We start from the raw sequence: 21,882 nt of genomic DNA, 5'->3' as shown, positions 1-21,882 counted from the left end.
ATATATTTAGCTGTTTGGAACAAATGCTCCAAACCTGATCCATCTTTTATTATTCTACTTCAGATCACAATCTATTACCACAACCCCTGGTGGTCCAATCAGTGTTTACAAGTATCGTGTATAGCAGGTGATATGGATAATTTCTACCACAATCCTAACAAAGGCCGAGGATGACTAAATGAAGCTGCTGTCTCATAATACATTATGTTGCAATGCAAAATGGATTCACTTACTTACGTTTGAAAACTAAGAAAACACAAAACATGGCTTTGATGCAACGACAACATCTTGCTACATCTCTACTCATTTGCAAAGAGTTTATATTAAATGATCTCAGGCTGCATGGAATTGTTTATAACGAGAGGCTTACAACCCTGGCAAAAACACCGTTATTAAAATAGCAATATTGACAGTCGTATGTTAAAAGGAATCCTTACTCACTACACACTTTATACAAGGGTTTCATTCAAATTTGTTCTGAAAAAGAGAATATTGGTACTTCCAGAAACAAGTCTCCATGAACCCTGATTGTTATACATTGCTAAAACAAGTTTTCAACAGAAGCAAAGGCCAGAAGAACACAAGCACGTCTTTTATATTTGAATTCATTTACAGGTATTTCTTGTTTCTCTGCTGCCTGTGCTCTTGATTCTAGCCTCTTGTAATTGCAACACATTTCTGTGAGGGAACTTTGTGCACTCATGGGACTATTTTTCTAACATGGAGATCTAAGTATTGTAATTCTTTTTTGGCTTGACTCACTTTCTTTGACAGCAACTCACAGCTTATGCACAGCATCCTTCTATCCGGACAATGCCAGTGTAGCTTGCTCAAAAAGCATCCTAACCATGACATCAAATAATTAAAATAAAAAACTGTTGTGTGAAAAAATACTATTGTATTTTATAAATATATGTATACTTGTATGTATATACTGCATTTGTACTTGTTGCTTTCTAAATCAATGCCGAGTGTGGATGGAGTGTACAAACTGTAAATCCGTCCCATTTTAATAAACATGAAACTGTACATCAACTTATGGTGTTTCAATTTCACACCTAAAAATCATTCCCCTAGTGTTTAGACGTGATTTTTAAAGTATTGTTTTCTTCTATAGGTTGTTTTTCATTTGACCAAGGGAATCTGAATCAATGCAGCATTGTGTTTCAACACTGGACTAGTAGGACACAGATCTTTTAATTGGACATAAGTGGGGGTTATTTTCAGTTGTATTTGAACATTTCATTGAAACTCCAATATAGAAGTCTTGTTTTTACAATAGCTTCATTGTATCATGTGACTAAGTGATTCCATATAAATAAATGCATCATTGTAATACTGCACTGGACGACATTCCTTTATGTCTTTTACATTTGATATGAATATATTTTATTGAAAATTCAGCATTCTCTATCTAAAGTTTTTTTTACTGTGTCATGTAACTCCATATCAAAGCAGATGTGTAATACTAGGCTGAACAAGTAGGTCACCCCTATTGTATTTGTATTTTAGTGTTTTTGATATTTGTTGGTTCTGTTTTAATTTAGTTATCATAAAGACATGTTACACACTCCGTACAGCAGGTGGCGACATGCAACTTAGACATTGGTTGCATTGAAACCGAAGAAGAAGAAGCATCACAGCAATGGCAGCGACCTTGTACAGAGCGTGATGTTAACAATGCTTTAATGAGTTACCACCCTATAATGCTCTTATATCGACCACACACAGTGACAGTTTGGTGTTTATAGAGCCCATTCAAAGGGTAATATCATGTTTTCCATCATAAAGGCTGCTGTCGGCGGATTGACTGCTTTGTGTCGAGTGAACGGTCACCAGCAAGGTAACAAGTCAGCTCAGTTCATGTGTTAATTCTTCCTTTATTGCGTTAGAAGTTAACAAAACAAGCTAATGTATGGGCTTTATTAGGCATGACATGTTTATATGCATATCAATTTGTTTGTTTCACATAGTCCGTAAGCATGTGCACTTAAGCTGTATATTTCAGAGTAAGCGAATACAATATTTTAAACTCATAGTTTTTGCACAGGTTTTAGTCATTTTCAAAACTATTTGAAAACATTTGTAAAGATAGAGCATCAGAATGAAGAGCAATAATTAAGGCACGACCAACTACTAACACAGAGCAAAGCAAATTATACTTATATATATTAAGACATTTATAAAGTGAAAACAGTTTTCACTGTGGTTTAAAACAGGTAGGCCTACAGTACATAGATACATTAGAGATGAATGAAGGGGACCAACATTATCAACATTAACAACTAAAAGTCCAAAATAACTGTACTTTCAAATGGGTCTTGTTCTATTGATATAGGAAAGATCAGAGAAAAACTAATACAATTGCTACAGTTTTTCTTTCTCTGGCTGAGGTTTGGCTTGACGTTTTTTCCAAAGCACATGTGAACTGAGCAGTAGTGCACATTAGCAGTAATAAATGACAGTTCTGTAATCTGCTGTTTGTTCCACAGGTCTTTTACATGGCCACCTGAAAGTCCTGGCTGCTGGCCTGAAGACACATGACATTCCTCCAGACCACAGTGGTAATCATTTTGTTTCTACATTAGGACATTGTTATATTTACACAATAATGCACAAAGTAGATGTCTGTCCTTGCTCCAGTCTTTGGACTTTTAAAATCTTACATCAACATGCATGCCTGATGCTCTATGAAAATGTTCATAATTCCTCACTTGTTTTTTCCTCTAAAGATGTGGTGCTGCCAGACAGACGCAAACTGAAGTTTGTGAACAAGATGCCTAACTTTAAAAAAGCCAAGAAAGAGATGAAGAATCTGAAGGATATCCAAGGCCCAGCGACAGCAGCCAATGCTTTCACTAAGGGAGAGTTTGCTATTGTGGTGAGTGGATTTAATGTTAAGAGACTGCTGATATCTGCAGCTGCTTAAGGCCTTCAATTATATGAAGATCATGTAACCTGCAGTATTTTATTACTTGAATTAATTATTTAACCTCATGTGACTGTATACAGTATAAGCAGGTTCTTAATGGCACTTATTTCAACGTATTATACAATGTAAAATAATGTTTATTTTTACTTAGCTTTCTTCTTCACAAAAATGATGTAACTATATACTTATGCAAAGTTTAAAAAAAATGCTAATGCCAAGAGAATAATACATACTTTTTTTTAGACTATGAAAAAGTGACCTCCCTCTTGTCTGTCTCTCTCTTACGCTCAGGCCATGGGAGGAGGCTACCTTCATTGGGGTCACATAGAGATGATCCGTCTAACCATCAATCGCAAGATGGATCCCAAGACTACATTTGCCCGTTGGCGTGTCAATGGCCCATATAAGCCTGTCACACGTAAAGGTCTGGGTATGCGCATGGGCGGGGGCAAGGGAGCCATCGACCAATACGTGACACCTGTGCGCTACGGCCGCTTTATTGTGGAAGTCGGAGGAAAGGTGGAGCTTGGAGAGATTCAGCGTATCATGACTGAAGTAGCGCAAAAGCTACCCTTCAAGGCCGAGGTGAGATGACTGATACTGTATATACTGAACTTCAGACATACACTCTTACATTCACTTTCAGAATATCCCTTAACTTTGTTTGTACACTTTTTTCAAAAGCATATTTTGGTGAATCATACTTTATTTATATAAACAGCTGCCAGTCGATTAGGTATGCTTTGCTAAAAACAAATGCAGAAATACAAAAAGTCTGCAATAAATCATACCTCAATGAAGATCTTGATAAGGGATATGTCCATATAGGGTTTTATCTATTAAAAGACTCCTAAAAAGATTACAGAGATAATTTAAAGAACATTTAAACACAATGTTGCTTTCTTTGTTTAATGCTTAAATTATTCATGCATAAATACACTTGAGGATCCATATAAAGTATCAAAAAGCCAAAGGGAGTGTATCAGTAAATTCTTAAAAACAACCCGTTGTTCTTTGTGTTGTGGACTTCCTATAGGTATTTAGCAGAGCGAGCCTAGCAGCCTTTCAGAAGAAGCATGCTGATATGGAGCAGAACAACCAGAATCCCTGGACCTTCAAGGAGATAACGCTCGGCAACATGTTGGGGATCAGGAAAGTGCTCAGCCCCAAAGACCTGTGCCACAACGGACGCTTTGCAGGCAAATTTCACCTCCCATGGAGGGTGTGATAGACCTGAGGGACATACATGGCTGCAGTGTCTGTCATACTGTTTACCATCCAGACCTAAATATTCAGTACATTTTGGGAATCTTCTTTCATTTTTGTTTTTTACACACGTATTAGTGGATTTGAAATTTGTCTAAGGGATATTTCTTTAATTTCCTGCTTTAAAATACGAATCAACTAAATAATTCTATCGCATTTTGTCAATTTGAATTTAAAGATCTTTATGTGTAATCTGCTGAAAAAAAGGTGTGAAACGGAAGTGAAAATAAATCTCCTGTCTCCTAAAAATACCTGTTTTTATTTAGGGTTTAACAAGTAATTAAAGGCTGAATGTGAAATTCCAATTGCTGTTTTGCTGGAATAATGTAAATAGAGTATATGGAGTAAGTTATATGCATGATAATAATATTTGGCACAATTTTAAATCTATTTTGAGCAGCCAATAAATCCCTCCATAGTGTTCATGTGTTCAGAAAGGCTAATGAAAACATTCTTCAAATATACAATGTTTTCAATAAACTGCGGCATTGTGTTTATTATGCCCAGCGTTAACTTAATAGGCGTTTGACATTTGACAATGGATTACTGAAGGAACCTACTGGTTCTTCACCAACAAAATGTCACCCAAAGAGACATGTAACAACCTCTATGGTAACAACAACCAGGAAAAGATTCTAAATGACTGCAGAGAAACATACAACTACTAAGGACATTTAAGCAGACTCATGACCACTGTTAAAATAAAAAAAACAACCACAAAAAAACTCAAAGACTACAAAAAGGGGAAAAACAATCACGAACATAACAACAAAAAGACCAAGACAATTTCAAAGAGATACTAATTGGAGAAAAAAACATGCCTTGTTCCTATGTTGGAGATGGGACCTTTGTCATGTGGGTTTTGTTTTCTCAAAGAAGTCTGCTGTATTAGCCGTTATATGATTCATACAATAATAATTCTAGTGTGAATATGATGCCTTCAAATGTTGTGTTAGGCCATGAAATCTTAACCTTATAGCTGCCTGTCAGTCTTGAGTCTGGGGAGAAAAAGCAAACTATTGACGCATGCGCATTACGTGCTAACCTGTTCGAAAACAGCAGCGCGGTAAAGTGCCTCAGCTGATGACAAGTCCAGTTTACGATTTCATTTGTATAAAAGTTGTATATCAAGTATTAGTTATTCATGCATCCAACAAGGGAACTTCGTTTTAATGTTGCTATTGTTATTTACGTTAGCCTAGCCAGACGCTATAACAGCTAACGTTACATTAGCTTCATCGTGGTCTAAGCTAGCTCGCGTTAGCAGAGATGAAGCCTGTAAGAGGCTCTAACCAGGACTCTACAAAAACACTTAACATGAAGAAAAAGAAAAAACCTGACCAGAGGAAGGAAAAACAATCAGCAGAGATTCAGGTAAGATCAGTTAATACTCCAGCTGATGTTGGCTCCTGTCTGCAGTCTCCTGTTAACGTCAACAATGTGTGTGTAGGACCCAAAGCCCAATGGCAAGAGCACCCAGCCAAACGCAGCCAAGAAGAGGAAAGGTTAGAAAACCCTTCATAGCACAATGTGATGTCATGTCTCTTCAGATGTTGAATATAAATACGTTTCAGCCCACAAAACAAGCCTAATGCAATGTTGTTACTTTCTCTTGTCATTGTATTGTTCCTGTTTGTGTCCTGAAATAGCTAAGGTCTCACCTTCAGTCCCTCACAAAGTCAAAAGAAAGGGAAAGTGGACGCCGATGCCAGCATCTTCCATCATTGCTCTGGAAAACATGATGGATTTGTCCATACTGTGAGTTTCACTGTGTTGTTTTCCAGCTTACTACTCCTGAGTGTTACCCTTAAAAAGTAGTATTTTCTTATTTTCGGTATATAGACTCGGGCCACTTTGTAAGGTATACATGTAAAAAAACTATTGATTGGATTGGGAGGTGTGTGGCGCAGTGGGTTGTGCCTTGGTGTTGGGATTAGGGGGTCTCAGGTGCAAACCCCACTGCAGTCAGCATGTCGTTGTGTCCCTGGGCAAGACACTTCACCCCAAATTGCTCCTGTGGGGATTGCCCACAGTATTGAGTATGTAAGTCGCTTTGGATAAAAGTGTCTAACAAGTAACATGCAATGTAATTACACAATCAATTATAGATTTGATCAATAGTTATCAGTTATGGTTTACAGTCTGAGACATATTTTAACTTTACATCTTTTTGTTTATTTATTGTGCCTAGAGTTATATTGATAAATGGGCCCGTTTGTTGCCAGCATGTCAGTATTGGTGAAGAATAAGCCTAGTGACGACTCGATTAACAATAGATTTAAGTACAGAAATGCCAACTATTTTGAGGTTATTTTAGAAAAGAATTCCCCTTTTACATTATTTGTTAGCCAGAGATCACAGACCAGTTGATTAATTGTCATTAGGTTTTTTAAACTTTCAAATATTGATAAAGGTGGGATAGGTATCAGCTTAAAATATATAGCTAGGGTAGGCTGTGGCGCAGTGGTCTAGTGCCTTAGTGTTCGGATCAGGGGAGCACGGGTTCAAACCCCACTGCAGTCAGCATGTCGTTGTGTCCCTGGGCAACACACTTCTCCCCAAATTGCTCCTGTGGGGATTGCCCACAGTATTGAGTATGTATGTCGCTTTGGATAAAACTGTCTAACATGTAATGTAATGTAATATAGCTATAATAATAATTGAAGCCAGCCATTTCCCCCTAAAGACTATGAGGCATTTGAAAAACTGCAGAATAAATGGTCAACATCTTTATCGTCTTGTCCTCTTTTCCCAGAGCAACTATTGCTTTGAGGCGGAAAGAGAAGAAAGAGAGCCAGGAACATCTAAACATAATTAAAAGCAGGTGAGAAATTATTCTGAAATAAGGATAAAAACGAATTGCATGTGCCTGGTATCTTATAATTACAGGTGCTTACATATTTCCCTAACTTTTTGTAGGTTTCTTGCTAAATGTGCAGAGCTCAAAGTTCCAGTGCAGAAACAAAATGAGTGTTTCTCTCAGAGCTGCCAAGAGGAGGCCAAGAAGTCAGGGGGGGGGAAGAAGACCCTGAGCACAGTGAAGGTGAGAAACACTGGAGTTCGGTGAAGAGGCTGGAATATTTAAAAAATGTAAACTTAACCTCATAATTTACATTTCAGTTGGTGCTGAAACTATTAGTTGATGTATATGTTTGATTGGAAATACATGGACAGCATTACAAGTTATTTCTTAAATAATTAAAAAATCAAAACATGTTCAGCTCTTGACATCTAATCTAGTTTACCTCACTGGGATATGCAAGGAGGGTCATTTTTAAATAGGTTTTGGCTATCTATTGACTAAATTATAAATTGATTATGGAATAAATAATCACATCATTTATGAAGATAATTGTAAGCTTCAGTCCTATATGCAATAAACCTTAAAGTGGACCTATCATGCTATATTTGAATAATATAGTGTAGGACCATACCTATATAAGGTATATTTATACGTTTTATTTTTCAAAATACCAAACAGATCATGCATTTTAGCCATTCCTCATTTCGCTCAGCCTGAAATATGTACTACAGCGTCTCCAGCGCTTTCGAACGGCAATGTCCGTGGCTGTCTCCTGATTGGTGGAGTTGTCCCAATAGCCGTAGCGCCACCGTCCTAACGTCAGAAAAGTGTTCAAATCTGGATCAGTCTGTATCAGATCCGTTGCAACCCCTTTTTAAGAGATTTGGGTATGGAGGAAAATAGAGAGGGTTGTGTTTTCTGACTCTTGGTGAGTTCCCTGACACACCGGGGACACATATTCATGTATAAGACGTACAAAAGTGCATTAATTTATCTGAAATATAAATGAGTAAATGTCTGTTATTGCGTTACATGATGTCTTGTTGTGTTTTCAGGAAAACCTGAGATCTGTGATCCGTGCTCTGGAGAAAACGGAAGAGCAGGCCGACTCTCTGCAGAACATATGCAGCGTGCTGAGGGGGCAGGTGGAGGAGGAGGAGGAGAAAGCTAAAGAGGTGCCAGCATTCAGATGTATTTTATTTTATGAAATGTCTTTGTGTCCTGAGCTGTAAAAAGACAGTGTTATTTTTATATCTTTATTTCTTTATTCTATAACTCATTGTTACTAACTTAAAGTGCACCTATCATGCTATTTTTAGGCAATAGCATAGGTCTCAGATATATACAAATATATAAAAAACATGTCTATGAAGTGTTTTGCTCAAAATACCAAACAGATCACCCATTCTAGCCATCCCTCATATCCCCCCATTTCACTTCCTGTTTCAAAAGTGATGATTTTGGGTATAAAGAATTGATTAAAAAAAGGAGGGGGCTGAGCCCATGGGGGACCCGGCAGCTACTGCCTAAACTAAATACTGCCGTGATGAAACGCCATATCATGGATTATCAAGGATTATTTCTGAAACAGTATGGAGCTCAAAGGCTTTCTCTCTTGCCGGTTATACCACAAGTTGAGTTCCTTTTTATTTCCTGCTTCTTCACACACATGCTCTCCAGTACAGGTTAGCTCTGAGTGTTAGCGATGCTAATGTAAACACCGACCATATTACGTCCAAAACAGTCGGGCATTGTTTGTGATAGCCACTTTCTGATAGTGCTGTGGGTCTGCATTGCCGGTTTGACTTCATATCGGACGCAAATCTGGATCAGCTCTGTTGTACCCCCGTTTTTAGAGATTTGGGTACGGAGGAAAAGAGAGGGTTTTATTTTCTGACGCTGCGTGAGGTCCCTGACACACCGGGGACACATCTTTATGTAGAAAAGACATCAAAAATTGCATTTTGCATGATGGGTCCCCTTTAAAGCGGCTAATAATTCCTTATTGTTTTAATTTGAAGGCATGAAACTGGAGCTGCAGCAACTGATTTTTATTCATATCGATTAATCTGCAGTTATTTTCTTTTTATTAGTATATAATACCCTAGTCTTACACATGGAAATTGTATAGTTCACAGAATCAAACGACTTGTTTTGTTCGACTAAAATGCCAAATGGCCCCAAAATTAGTTTACAATGCTTTGTGTCAAAGAAAACCAGGAAACCTCTGATTATAAGATGCTGCATTCAGATACTGTTTCACTATTTCTGCTTCAAAAATGATTGAAATGATTAATCACAAATAATTGCCAACTTTATTTCTGACAATCCACAAATCATTTCAGCTGTTATTGAAACAAATGAGAGATTATTGGTGTAGTTTCCTTTTTATCCATCCAACTTCTGGCCTACAGTGTTACATATGATGTATTATAGCACTATTAACTCCAATGTAAGTGCTGTGCAAAGACATTTAAAAAAAAAAAAACATACAACATTAATCAGGCTGTTTCAGTCAAATAGGTGACGGAGAAAAACAAGTGGTTAACTGCATTTCTCCATATTAACATCAGCCTGTCGGTCAGAAGTGAACAGCATGTTGAAATGTGGCTTTTCTGTGGAAGCCGACATAATGGGTTTTAGCATTAGCAGGAAATGACTGTGTGAGATCTGTTTTTATGATATACTCTATAGAATATAACAAAGCAGACATTTGTAGCTTGCCTTTTTCCTTCGCCTCATCTATTAGATACAAATATGTAAACCTTTTCTCATGCAGTCCAATTCTCCTTCTTTGTGTTCATGCAGATCCTACAGATAGCTGAACAAGCAAATCTCAACCTTCCCTCCCTCCCTTCACAAAAAGATGAATCAACATTAGGGGTGAGCAAGGGTGGGGAGCACATTCATGAAATCTAGTATCAGCTTTGACTTGTTCCTGTTGCACAAGTCCTTTGAATAAGACGTTGTCAAAATGTCTGAGTGGGCACTTCTCTATGCTACAGGAAAGTCTTAACATGTTCTGTGTTGGGCAACAAGATATGAAATATGTGTTACGAAATGCAGAGAGAGAAAAATGGTGCTTCTGTTGCGTCAGAGATACATTTTTACAAAACTGTCTTAATACATATCGTTTGAACAAAATCACACATGTTTTGGTTTTCCTCAGGCTCGATTGAGAACAATTATACCAGAAAGTGACTCTGAAGCCACTGCCCGCAAACTTGGAGAAATCCTGCAAGAATCAGAGACTACTGAGGGCACCCAAGCGCTTCTTCTGCAGGCACAGAGACAAGCCAATCAACTGTTCAACCCTGACAAGCCAATCAGCTGTTCAACGGGGCCATTCTTCCACATCAGAAGTGCACCGTCTTCTTAGACAGGTCTGAAATGTTAAGAATATGTATACATGTAAGAAGAAGAAGAAGAAGTGTGTACGCATTATATTATTACTCAGTTCTACTTTTTGTTGTGGTTAAACACCTGCAAAAATAACGTGGTGCAAAAGATGTGGCAAATATGTGAAGAACTACAAAAAAAGTCTAACTGGCAGCAATGGAAACATTACACAAAGAGAGAAACACCTGCAGAAAGAAATGTAATCTGTGTGGTTCTTTAAGACTAAATCATAAGGTTTCTTTAACATTTTGTCTTTATTGTAAAGCTGCCAGTACAGAGTCAGAGAGGAAACGGGGAGAGATGGGGAGGCATGATATGCATCTAAAGTCTCCATTGAAACCGGAATTGAATCATTTTGCAGTCATGTGGTATACAGTATACACCTTAACCATTCCCCATCTGAAGTGTGCAGTATTATTTAAAGAATTCGCTGTCGAAGCATTTTTCATTTTTTTTTTTCATAGAAAGTCCAAATTCTCTTTATTCATCGTTTGAGCCTAAATAACAGAACACTTCATTAAAGAAATACTTTAACAGCAAATAAAGAGTGACTTGATGTCCATAATCAGAACTTTAGAGACATGAGTTAATGCTGTGACTGTATGATCAGATATCATTAAAAATATCTAATTGACTTTTGTTCATTAAAGGGGACCTATTATTCAAAATTCACTTTTTCATGTCTTTTATACATAAAGTGTGTCCCCTCTGTGTAAAGAGATTCTGAAAGTTTCAGGAAAAAAGATTCGCTTACTTTTTGTCCTGATCCATTTATATAAAAACCTGTCTGAAAACGAGCTGATCAGATTTTGGCCACTTTATGATGTCAAAACAATTTTTTAGCTTGTGTAACCATTAGCCAATCACCAACCAAGGTAACCCCCCCCCCCCCCCCCCCCCCCCCACCTTATCACCTGAATCTCCTCCTAGAGCACCATTGTGTTCTTTTTAACCAAATATCTCTCAGAGGGGCGTGGGGAGTGGCTCATAATTTTCATCTAATGTAACAGACAGAGAATCAGCACTTTTGAAACGGGGCTGAAACAGAGGGGATTATGGGATGCTACAATGAGCCAAACACTTCAGAGACATGTTTTGTATATATCTGAGATCTATTGATGAAAAACAGTATAATAGGGGACCTTTAATATTTTAATGTAGGAATTAAACACATTTAAAGCATAACCATTCATCCCTTTTGTCAACAATGACAGAATATATAATATAGTTTTAACAAAAAACACATAAAGCTACCTGTAAATAACTGAAGTCAAGTCAGAGATGTTAGTGGTGCATTCATCATAAGAGGATCTTCCTGCAACATGTTCAGGAGGTGATCATGTTGATGGATCTGACTCAATATTGATTCTGATAAGATAACATTCATTGAAACATAGCAGAGGTAGTATGAGCAAGCTTAACGGTGAGTCATCTTGGAGGAATCCAAAGGTTAACAAAGACTCTCCTGGGGCTAGGAAATTGGCATTGAAATAATCCTGGGTTCATTCGGCTTGTTATTTACCATCAAAGTGTTCCCTGCCCAAGAAACTAATCGACAAGATGATTCATGAATTCATTTTTATGCCCAATCAAGACCCTGCCTTCAGCGTGCTGCAACAGAAGCAGCATTTCTGGAGTCTTCAGTCATGTACTTTCACTGATGACACCTGCAGTCATATATCTTCTTGTTCTCAGCTGACAGTTGAGGAACCAGGCTTGTGTCAGTGTCTGATGAAAGATGTATCGCTCTTATTTTTCAATTCCTGGGAGATACGCTCTCTGTCTCTGAAATCTCAAATCAGTTTCTGGAACCCTTGATCCAATAATTTAAATGAAACCAGAAGGAGGAATCACCTTTCCAGGAAAACTTTGTTTCATGATGAGCTGAGATGTGGTACTAATCAAACTGACCCAGATAAGACCATTTTAATAAAAATAACGTAAAAAAAACGCATTTGCTTTTGACATTGCAAAAAAATTGAAATTATTCTTATGGTCAAATCTATCAAGATCAAATATTTACATACAAGGAGTGTAATATTAATGCTATTGACTTATTTGTCCATTTGCCGTGGCTAATTGGTTAACAGTAACTTCACCTAAAAACTGTCCTTGTCTTATTTACACAACTCATTTTTGGTGGGTATGAGCAAATGGAGAAACCCACCAGTAAAGAGATTTCTCATTTTACAAAAACCAAAGAAATGTCTGGTTTTAATATAAAAACTACAACATTAATGCATTTTTGACCTCCTGGCTACAACTGTGAGTTTTTAAGAGAGTTCTTAAGTGACTTCCTCCGAAATGACTCTGAAGAATCATCATTGAAAAGTCTTTCTAGGGTGGAGACAACTGAAGCTTTGATGGCACGACTTAAGCCTCGGGCAGCGAACACGTACAGCACCGGGTTGAGAGCGGACTTGATGTACACCAGGAACAGAGATACGTATACGCCCCAAGATGCTCGGATATACAGTGTCAATCGTTCAGGGCGCCCCACGGCCAAGGCCCGCAGAAACCGACAAATAAAATATGGCACCCAGCAGGTGAGGAAGAGGAGCATGGTGGCAAAGAGCACGTGGTACATTCTGGTCATCCTGCGGGCATTGGAAGGGCTGGAGGATGTCGGTGTCAAGGGCACTGTTTGCTGAATGGTGAGCACAACAGCCAGGTTGCTTCCCAGGAACACCAACTGGGGCAAGATGAAACCTGCTATTGTTTCTGTGACAAACAGCCACATGTTAAAGTTCCCGCTCTCCCTGCAATGGAGTGTCCCGTTAACGTCGATCAGCACAGCAGTGTGGAGGTAGGGGGCAGAGAAGATGGTGGCTAACAGCCATATGAGGCCACAGGCCAGAGGAACAGCCCAGGAGGGACGCCGCAGGCGAGCCCACACCGGCTTCAGCAGACACAGGCATCGCTCCAGGGCCACAGCACAGAGGAGGAAGGCAGAGGCGTACAAGCCCAGGCCTCGCAGGAACATGACCAGCCTGCAGAAGACGAGGCCGAACGGCCAGCTGTAGTTGTGAGCCACGTAGCCCAACATTATGGGGGTGCGCAGGAGCAGCACCAGGTCAGCCAGGGCTAGGTTCATGACATAAATCCTGAAACTGCTGGCAGCACGCGTCTCCTCACAGCTGCCTCTGCGTGCCAGGTGACGATTATGCCGCAGTCCAAGTGTCCAAACCACCAGCCCATTCAGAGGAACGCCAATCTAGAGACACCACGGAAACCAGGCACATTTAGGACGAAAGCCTTAGAGTAACACATAATACAGGGAATAATCTTGTTTGTTTTATTTCATTTTACAAAAATATCGACATCACTCTCATGTTATCGAAACCTACAGCCTTTAAGCTTTACTTAGCATTAAAAATAACTCCAGGAAATGACTGCCTCTCTCCATGAAATAGACTCTCCAAATGGAGATGAGCTGATGCGGAACAAGGGAAAGTTTGATATTTTTTAATACATATTAATCGTACAGATATGAGAGTGGTATCATCAACTCATCATCTAACTCTTAATTTAAAAACACATACAGTACATACAAGAATAAGTTTGCAAATCACAGTCTAGTGAGCATGTTGTGTTTTCTCACCTGCAAACTTCCTAATCAACAGATTATCGAAACTATTATTATATGTCCTATTTATCAGCCCCTTATTCAGTGTTTTCCAGCGCTATGTGCAGTAGTAGTGTACAGTTTTATTAAAGGTTGCTCACCAGGAAGATAATCAGAGTAGCTGCCATTTGGACGCCCCTAACTGCCTCCACCTGCCATGAGTTGCTGGTGTTGGGGCTGATTCCTGCATGGATAGTCCCATTCATATTGGCCACTGAGGTCTTGCCCTGAAACACAGTAAACATTTTTTGATGATACAGTTGCAAAGATTTGTGTTCTTTTCTGAAAGTTGACAAAAAATATGAAATGTCACAAAATTAAAACACCTTTTTTATTGTATGAGTAAACAGACTGATGTCAACATCACACGACAACCCACAGACTTCCTTCCTTATGTTTGCTACGTGTTTCTTTGCTGAGAACCATAACCATTACTACCACATATTTACCCTGAAAACTTTCATTGTCATTCTTGCATCTTCCATTTTGTCCAAGAATGGGAGTCCCAACGCGCAATAAGAGCATGTAGCCTCGAATCTTGTTTGGATGCGCAAATAAACTGCATTTGAGGGAGCTACCTTGTGTGGACCTTTGATAATTTTTGTATTTCCGTCTGACATAAAACCAGCCCCTGCGGTTTTTGGATGTGCACGACCTCTATGTTGTCTTAGTCCCCACAATACAAGCATTCACATACACAGACTTGCAGGACTTGTGCCAGGTGTTGTATTAGCAGCAATCATCACAGAGAAATTCAGCTCCTATATTTTTTCTGCGGCCTCAGGGCGAGCATATGCATCTAGACCGGGCCTGTTTGCATGCAGCTGGAATGAGAACACTCCTGTGTTAATGGACACTCCTCTTTAGCCTCAGCACAGTAGCAGAACCACTTACCTGTGCCTAAGTTACTGATAGCAGCCGCGGTTATCTGATTAAAATCTGATTTCCATAATCTACATTAACGAATACATTAAGGTCTTAAGATCTATCTCTGTTTGAAAGTCTGTGTTAAAAAGCTGCTTCAAATCATTTGGATGTCAATTTAAAAAAAAAATGCTTCTTACCTGCTTTATTTGCCTTGCGTTGAGGAGGAATGGGGCTGGAGATAAAGTAGGAAGGAGTGCCTACTGGTGTTGTAAGAACTCTCTCTCTCTCGCTCTCTCGCTCTCTGTGAGTGATTGCGACACACACACACACACACATACACACACACACACACACACACACACACACACACACACACACACACACACACACACACACACACACACACACACCTTCCTATGAACATATCTATTAACATCTAAGCAATAGTTTCGATCATAGCAGTCTGCAACCAATGAAAGGTGATTTCCTTTGTGCTCAGACGGCTGTATTACCTGCATGATTCAACAGAACATTAACCTCAGATGGTTACATACAAAGTTACTCATTAATCTTCAAATCAGCGGTGCACTTGATGCTGTTTCTTCTGGACAACATACTCCCACACACTTTTAGCAACATTTTCATCATTCACCTTTTTAGACTTATAAGTATGTTTGCCCTCATTATATAGTAGATGGTGAGAGATCAGACAGAAAACGAGGGAAGAAAGTGAGAATGACATGAAATAATGGTCCTCCTGATGTCCTTGGTCAGTAGATGCACCATGATATCTGTTTTCATTTATGTAAAGCTTTTGTGTTGCTATACACTGTTGCCCATAAAGTTGGAATGATTCAGATTTCAGACACCTCCCTCTTTGTATTCCTATTTAATTTTCACTATGATATGCTTGGAAGAGAATGAGCAATAAAGGGTTGAGAAGAAATACACTTTTAAAACACATTTTATTCTGACTTTATGGGCAACAGTGTAGTTAGTATCTGGGACACTTCGTGAGAAACTGTACTTTTTAAACACCCTACACAAATATTAAAGGGGACAAAAATAAAAACGAACTTTTCAGTGCTTGTGCGGCAACTGGTGTGAATACCAACCCACAGAATCTGAAATAAGACAACCATATCTGTTTTCTGTGGGATTGTATTATTCAGAAAACATTATATTCAACAATCTATTGAGATTTGGACTTCCTGTGACTTGGCCTTTTCTGGAGGTGGGCTTAAAGAGACAGGCACTAATACGTAGCATTTCAAACACTTATATTCAGTATGACAGTATGAAATGTATCTTATTCCCTTTGCAGGGCAACAGTCAGATGTATTATATAATACCAGAAAATAAAGAAGGACTGAAGGAAATGTCTTCTTCATTATCAAAGTCCCTATCATAGAAGTTACAAAACTCTGGATCCAGCAAGATTTGCTCATGTATCACGGTTTGTTTCAACAACTGACTGCTCTGTTGTGATCTGAAGCCTCAAAACTTGTGTTTTTATAAAGATGCAGAAGTCGACCTTCGCCACTAGGTGTCAGTGCTGCTCATTTGTTTAACTGAGGAAATCTCATTAATAATTGATGACTTTGGATGTGATTTTAGGATTTGGAGTTTTTCTCAGGAGGCAGTCTTTTGTGAGGACTCTAGCTACATGAGCAGCTGTAAATGGTATATACAATGAATTGGACATTTGCTTCAGTCATTGTAAGGGACTTACATTCATTTGACATGATTGGGACATTTGGTCATATCTAATAATCAATTAAAAAAATCCCTGACCATGGAAGCATTAAACATTTGTATCATTGTATTTTTCACTAATATTGGTGATTGTCACCAAACTTGTGTATTGGAGAAGCCAGAATATCAGAATTTGGTGTACATATGTTCATGTCAATGGTAAAAGTTTTGAGAATGTCAGAATCCTATATTATTACTATCATTAGTGATACATTAATGAGTAATTGCTTTAAAGTTTCAGCTGATAAAGGTTTACATTATTATATTTTCTTTAAACACTAACTGATAGCTTAACCTACAAAATGATTTATTATCTCATTTGTAATTGGTGACTAAAGTTAAAATTGTTTTTGAGTTGAACAAAGTATCAGTAAATTGAAATGAAATACATACATAAATACTTTATACGTTGAATTAGCAAAAAAGTGACATTTAATTGTTATAATATTCTTAGTATTTGTGGTTAGTTTAATCTGTTGATGTGGAGTTTCGTAAAAAAAGAAAAGAAGGAGAAATTAGCTTATTTAAAGGAGTTTTTGGAATTGAATCATAACCAGCTCACCCACACTTTCTTTTAACTTGCTAATTTTAGCTGCAGGGGTTTTAGTCGGGGAAACCAACGTCTTGCTGTGAGAGCAAGGCTTTCTGATTTTTTACTCATAGTGCTTCTCAGTCGTTTCATTCTGTTAGGAGTGAACATAATCGATACTTTTGGTCTGAAACAGTTGTTAGGAATAATGTTTATAATAAACTACATATCTCCGACACATCTTCGTCACACTTTGAGGACACGCACAAAGCACAGAGAACGGAAACGATATCAGATCACATCAGCTGTGGGTCTGCCCACGTGGAAACACTGAGCTCTGCTCAGAGAACGTTTTTTAAGATATGTTTGCTCTAAAGGACAAGCATTCACGCTTTCATTTCTGGTTTCCACAATAGCAGCTTAACAAAGAATTGAAAGTACACAAGGTTATGATTGGTGTGATAAAAGCATTTCTGACAACTTTTGCCCTTTCACCTGAATTTCACAGGAAGATTAGCATCTGATTTTCCCTTAACATTAACATATGATTTCAAGTCCTCTTTGAGGAGACAGGAACACTATAACTGTCCCTCAACATTTAAATTGATAAATGTGTTGATAAAGTATCTTCCTCCATAAATGTGTAATCTATAAGAAAGAGAAAGAAAGCCAGACAGAAGAAGTGACGATTGTGTCTGAAGTCTCCCCAGCTGGCATATTACACCTTGTGAATTTCCATTTCAACTAAGGGAGGGTCCCTACTGCCTCTGTGTTTCTTCCCCCACCTCCTCATGTTCTTTCAACATTTCCCTTCAAATTCAACACAGTCAATTTGTATTTTCTAATATGCCACCTCTTTTACATGCTTATATAAATTATACAGTGGAGGAAATAACTATTTGATCCCATATATACACAGTAAAAAATGGCTGTGAAATCCACAGTTATTTACAGTGTTTGTGCACAGTAAATTACTGTATACCATTTTAGAGTATAATACCGTGTTTCGAACCAAAAATTACAGCAACTCTGGAGTTACTGTAGAAATAGCAGTAGTAACGTCCCAACTGTATAAAATCATAGTAACCAACAATGTACTGTATAAAATCACAGTAACCAACAATGCACTGTAGAAGATCACAGTAACCAACAATGTACTGTAGAAGATCACAGTAACCAACAATGTACTGTAGAAGATCACAGTAACCTACAATGTACTGTAGAAGATCACATTAACCTACAATGTACTGTAGAAGATCACAGTAACCAACAATGTACTGTAGAAGATCACAGTAACCAACAATGTACTGTAGAAGATCACAGTAACCTACAATGTACTGTAGAAGATCACATTAACCTACAATGTACTGTAGAACATCACAGTAACCTACAATGTACTGTAGAAGATCACAGTAACCAACAATGTACTGTAGAAGATCACAGTAACCTACAATGTACTGTAGAAGATCACAGTAACCTACAATGTACTGTAGAAGATCACAGTAACCTACAATGTACTGTAGAAGATCACAGTAACCAACAATGTACTGTAGAACATCACAGTAACCATTAATGTACTGTAGATTATCACAGTAAGCAACAATGTACTGTAGATGATCACAGTAACCAACAATGTACTGTAGAAGATCACAGTAGCCTACAATGTACTGTACATAGGGCGACTGTGGCTGTGAGGGAGTGTGGTCGTCTTTCAACCAGAAGGTTGTGGGTTCGATCCCAGCCCATGCAGTCAACATGTCGATGTATCCTTGGGCAAGATACTTAACCCTGAGTTGCTCCCGATGGCATGGCCAACGGTGTGTGAATGTGTGTCAATGTTAGGTCCTAGAGTAAGGTACACTGCTCTGTATGAATGGGTGTGAATGGGTGAATGACATGTAGTATGTAAAGCACTTTGAGGGGTCTTAAAGACTGGATAAAGCGCTATATAAGTACAGTCCATACTGTAGAACATCACAGTAACCAACAATGTACTGTAGAAGATCACAGTAACCAACAATGTACTGTAGAACATCACAGTAACCAACAATGTACTGTAGAAGATCACAGTAACCAACAATGTACTGTCGAAGATCAAAGTAACCAGAAAAGAAAGAACCAACCGAAAAAACCCATTTATAGCTAAAATATCTTAAATAACCAACATATTTTTCTTAATATATATAATTTTGATGCAGTGTAATTACTAGTTTGGCTATACTAGATATTTTATATACTTATTAGATATATTTGTAAGACCCTATGTCTTTGCAAACTGGAAGAACTACAAAAATGGTTCTGATTTATACAAAGAATGTGTCTTGGCATTGCCCCTTAATTAAAAACGCAACACAGAGGTATACAAAATAGACAAAAGTAAAGTAATAATCATCATTTGTATTATTATTGTTGCGGCTCGAAAGTAGACGAGAATAGCCGATTGCAGCTAGGGAGGTCTCAAAAAGCTTGCCTGAAGTCGGACAGCTCGGAGTCGAATTGACTCGGTTTGCAATGGCGGGATTTGCATTGCCATTCTTCGTTGCAGATGAACAATTATTATATCACTACAAATGAAGGACTCAAGTGTCTGTTCATTTTAAAACAAATCAATACAAGGGGGGTTGAATGTCATGTAAAAGACATAAAGACTTATTACTTTGCAAAACTACTTCCGTCAGTGTTCTTGACCAGTTTGCATTTATAAAGAATGCACAAATGTGTTTAATCATTAATGTCAGATATGTACTAAGTAAAGTCATTTGTTCCTGCTCAAGATTAGATTCAACTTTATTGTTATTGCACAGATTACAGGTACTGAGACAACGAAATGCAGTTTATCTTCTAACCAGGAGTGCAAAAAGCAGTAAAGTGAAAAGTAATGTACACAATCTACAGAATAACATTTAGAATGAATTGAATGATGAATAAACAGTGAGTGGTATGAACAACAGGACAAAGGAGTGGTTTAAATAAACAGGGTTTTTTTATTTACCCAAAAGTCCACAGAAAACATCATAAACCAATCATTTCTAAAAACTAGGCCTATAAAAGAGGTCAACAGAAAATGCTTCAAAGAAACATGGCATCAATTTAACACTTAGGTGTTAACTCAACAAACTGACCTGCTACAATGAAAAACCAAGGAACCAAGGGATAATTAATAGTAACAGAAAACACAAAGGACACTGACAAAACCCAAATCCCCCCTTTAACATGAAAGCAAGTGGTTTGTCCCAATCTGTCCCAATTGGCTCCTTGCAGTATTTATGAGTCCTCAGCGCTAGGCCACGCCCTTTGCTGAACCAGGAAGTAAACTCCCCCAGTGGACAACTCAAGAGACAAAGAAAGTAATTAATACAAATAATTTTGTCAGTTAATTTATGTAACCCTAGCCAAATTTTGACAGTCCGACGTCAGGCCGCTTAGTGAAAAAGCAAGTAAGCTAACTGTACTCGGCAAGCTTATCAAAATGTCTTACACATGTAAGGTTTGTAAGTTCAGGACAGGGTCCATTCCTGCATGCATTTGGTTGTTTGTATTCAAAGTGTTTTCAAATATTGTGTGTTATCTAAGAATAGTGATAATGTATTTGCCAAACAGTGCCTTTTTGTTGTGTCTCGTCAAATGTGTTGGTTATGTTTATGTATTATGTCTGTCATTTCGCGTTTAGTAAGGTTTTCATGTTTATTCACGTCATGACAGGTCTGTCTATTTATGTCATTCATCTCTAGTTCAGTCCCTGTGTTTCATGTCGTCTCGTTGTCCATTTCCTGTTTCATTTTCTACTTACCTCTTGTCTCTCATTTCAGGCCCTGTTACTTCCTCCCTTTTTGTGTTTTCCCGCCATCGTCAGTGTCTGCCCCGCCCCTGATTGTTTCCACCTGTTCCCACTCACCTCATGTTTAAATAGTCCTGTCTCCCCCCTGTCCTGTGTCAGTTCATGTTTGTTCCCACATGTAGTCGTGCCAGGCCTCAGCAAAGAGAGGATCGTTTCCAGTCTTGTCAGGTTTTGTAGTTTTGTTAGTTTAAGTTTATTTTAGAGGGATTTTCTGTTCAATGACATTAAAAAGAAAATGTTTGTTACATTCAAGACTGTGTCTCTGGGACTGACCGTGCATTTGGGTTCTCCAGTTTGTGTCGAGGTCGTGACACCTTTTCAACTACAGCACGTCTCTAAAATGGCTTGGCAGAAGAAATGGCTTCATATTCTTTGTTTTGTTATAGACACTGTTTTAAAAATGCAATCTCCATGTTTTTGGATATTAATATCGATTGTTTTATGGATGAAAATATTTATAATTTAGCACAAGAAAATACATGGTCTTGATACCGTTCAACAATTAAGAACACATTGTTAACATTTATTGTTTGCTGTCTCCCTGCAGTTATTGGTGAGCTTTAACATTTTGTCAAGAATTTCTGGTAATCTGTAAATTACCAGCATGACATGAAGTATACTATAATACAAAATGTTACAGTTACGATACTGATACTGTAACTTAAAATTATAGCATTAATTTAGTCTTTCTATTTTACAATTGAAACACTATTACGGTAAACAAAAATACAGTACTTTTTAAATGGCATTTTTTTTATTTTAAAGTTAAAATACTATTAGCTTAAACAAAAATACAATGCTTTGAAATTACTGTTTTATTCTACAGCTATAACACTACTGCTGTAACAAAAAATAAAGTAATTAAATA

General features: G+C 37.9%; 3 protein-coding genes across 6 annotated transcripts; 2 read left to right on the top strand and 1 right to left on the bottom strand.

Moving 5' to 3' along the window:
• Window positions 1-1,592: 1,592 nt before the first annotated feature.
• Window positions 1,593-4,447, top strand: mrpl16 (mitochondrial ribosomal protein L16). The gene is made up of 5 exons (XM_079666169.1): window positions 1,593-1,843; window positions 2,493-2,564; window positions 2,733-2,881; window positions 3,224-3,517; window positions 3,969-4,447. The coding sequence occupies exons 1-5, from the start codon at window positions 1,774-1,776 to the stop codon at window positions 4,158-4,160; spliced, it is 777 nt and encodes a 258-aa protein (XP_079522295.1). The 5' UTR covers window positions 1,593-1,773; the 3' UTR covers window positions 4,161-4,447.
• A 761-nt stretch (window positions 4,448-5,208) lies between these two features.
• On the top strand, window positions 5,209-11,034 carry cenpq (centromere protein Q). The gene is made up of 8 exons (XM_079666167.1): window positions 5,209-5,572; window positions 5,649-5,703; window positions 5,848-5,956; window positions 6,954-7,022; window positions 7,118-7,241; window positions 8,057-8,176; window positions 9,810-9,884; window positions 10,171-11,034. Exons 1-8 carry the CDS (start codon window positions 5,468-5,470, stop codon window positions 10,378-10,380), a joined length of 867 nt encoding a protein of 288 aa, XP_079522293.1. The 5' UTR covers window positions 5,209-5,467; the 3' UTR covers window positions 10,381-11,034.
• Window positions 11,035-11,539: 505 nt separating this feature from the next.
• Window positions 11,540-15,210, bottom strand: LOC307029967 (C3a anaphylatoxin chemotactic receptor). 4 transcript variants are annotated; one of them, XM_079666164.1, is made up of 3 exons: window positions 15,090-15,210; window positions 14,127-14,252; window positions 11,540-13,614 (listed from the first exon to the last, which is right to left on the bottom strand). In XM_079666164.1, the coding sequence occupies exons 2-3, from the start codon at window positions 14,229-14,231 to the stop codon at window positions 12,658-12,660; spliced, it is 1,062 nt and encodes a 353-aa protein (XP_079522290.1). In that variant the 5' UTR covers window positions 14,232-14,252; window positions 15,090-15,210; the 3' UTR covers window positions 11,540-12,657. The 4 variants fall into 4 exon arrangements, with proteins under 4 accessions (XP_079522290.1, XP_079522292.1, XP_079522291.1 ...); XM_079666166.1 differs by lacking the exon at window positions 15,090-15,210 and adding an exon at window positions 14,920-14,938; XM_079666165.1 differs by lacking the exon at window positions 15,090-15,210 and adding an exon at window positions 14,352-14,689.
• Between the last annotated feature and the right edge of the window lie 6,672 nt (window positions 15,211-21,882).

This window comes from Notothenia rossii, assembly GCF_949606895.1.
Source record: "Notothenia rossii genome assembly, chromosome: 2".
NCBI classification, from domain to species: Eukaryota; Metazoa; Chordata; class Actinopteri; order Perciformes; family Nototheniidae; genus Notothenia; species Notothenia rossii.
Note: the sequence above shows the minus strand (reverse complement) of the source record. Positions and strands in the feature narration are given on the sequence as shown.

What these genes read in the sequence shown, in the direction of transcription:
- mrpl16 (XM_079666169.1), top strand. Translation starts at nt 1,774, where the DNA reads ATGTTTTCCATCATAAAGGCTGCTGTCGGCGGATTGACTGCTTTGTGT. An exon ending in AGTGAACGGTCACCAGCAAG is followed by an intron (nt 1,844 to 2,492) that starts GTAACAAGTCAG and finishes TTTGTTCCACAG; the next exon opens with GTCTTTTACATGGCCACCTG. An exon ending in AGGGAGAGTTTGCTATTGTG is followed by an intron (nt 2,882 to 3,223) that starts GTGAGTGGATTT and finishes TCTTACGCTCAG; the next exon opens with GCCATGGGAGGAGGCTACCT.
- cenpq (XM_079666167.1), top strand. Translation starts at nt 5,468, where the DNA reads ATGAAGCCTGTAAGAGGCTCTAACCAGGACTCTACAAAAACACTTAAC. An exon ending in ATGATGGATTTGTCCATACT is followed by an intron (nt 5,957 to 6,953) that starts GTGAGTTTCACT and finishes CTCTTTTCCCAG; the next exon opens with AGCAACTATTGCTTTGAGGC. An exon ending in AGACCCTGAGCACAGTGAAG is followed by an intron (nt 7,242 to 8,056) that starts GTGAGAAACACT and finishes TTGTGTTTTCAG; the next exon opens with GAAAACCTGAGATCTGTGAT.
- LOC307029967 (XM_079666163.1), bottom strand. Translation starts at nt 14,270, where the DNA reads ATGTTTACTGTGTTTCAGGGCAAGACCTCAGTGGCCAATATGAATGGG. An exon ending in CTACTCTGATTATCTTCCTG is followed by an intron (nt 13,615 to 14,126) that starts GTGAGCAACCTT and finishes TGGTGTCTCTAG; the next exon opens with ATTGGCGTTCCTCTGAATGG.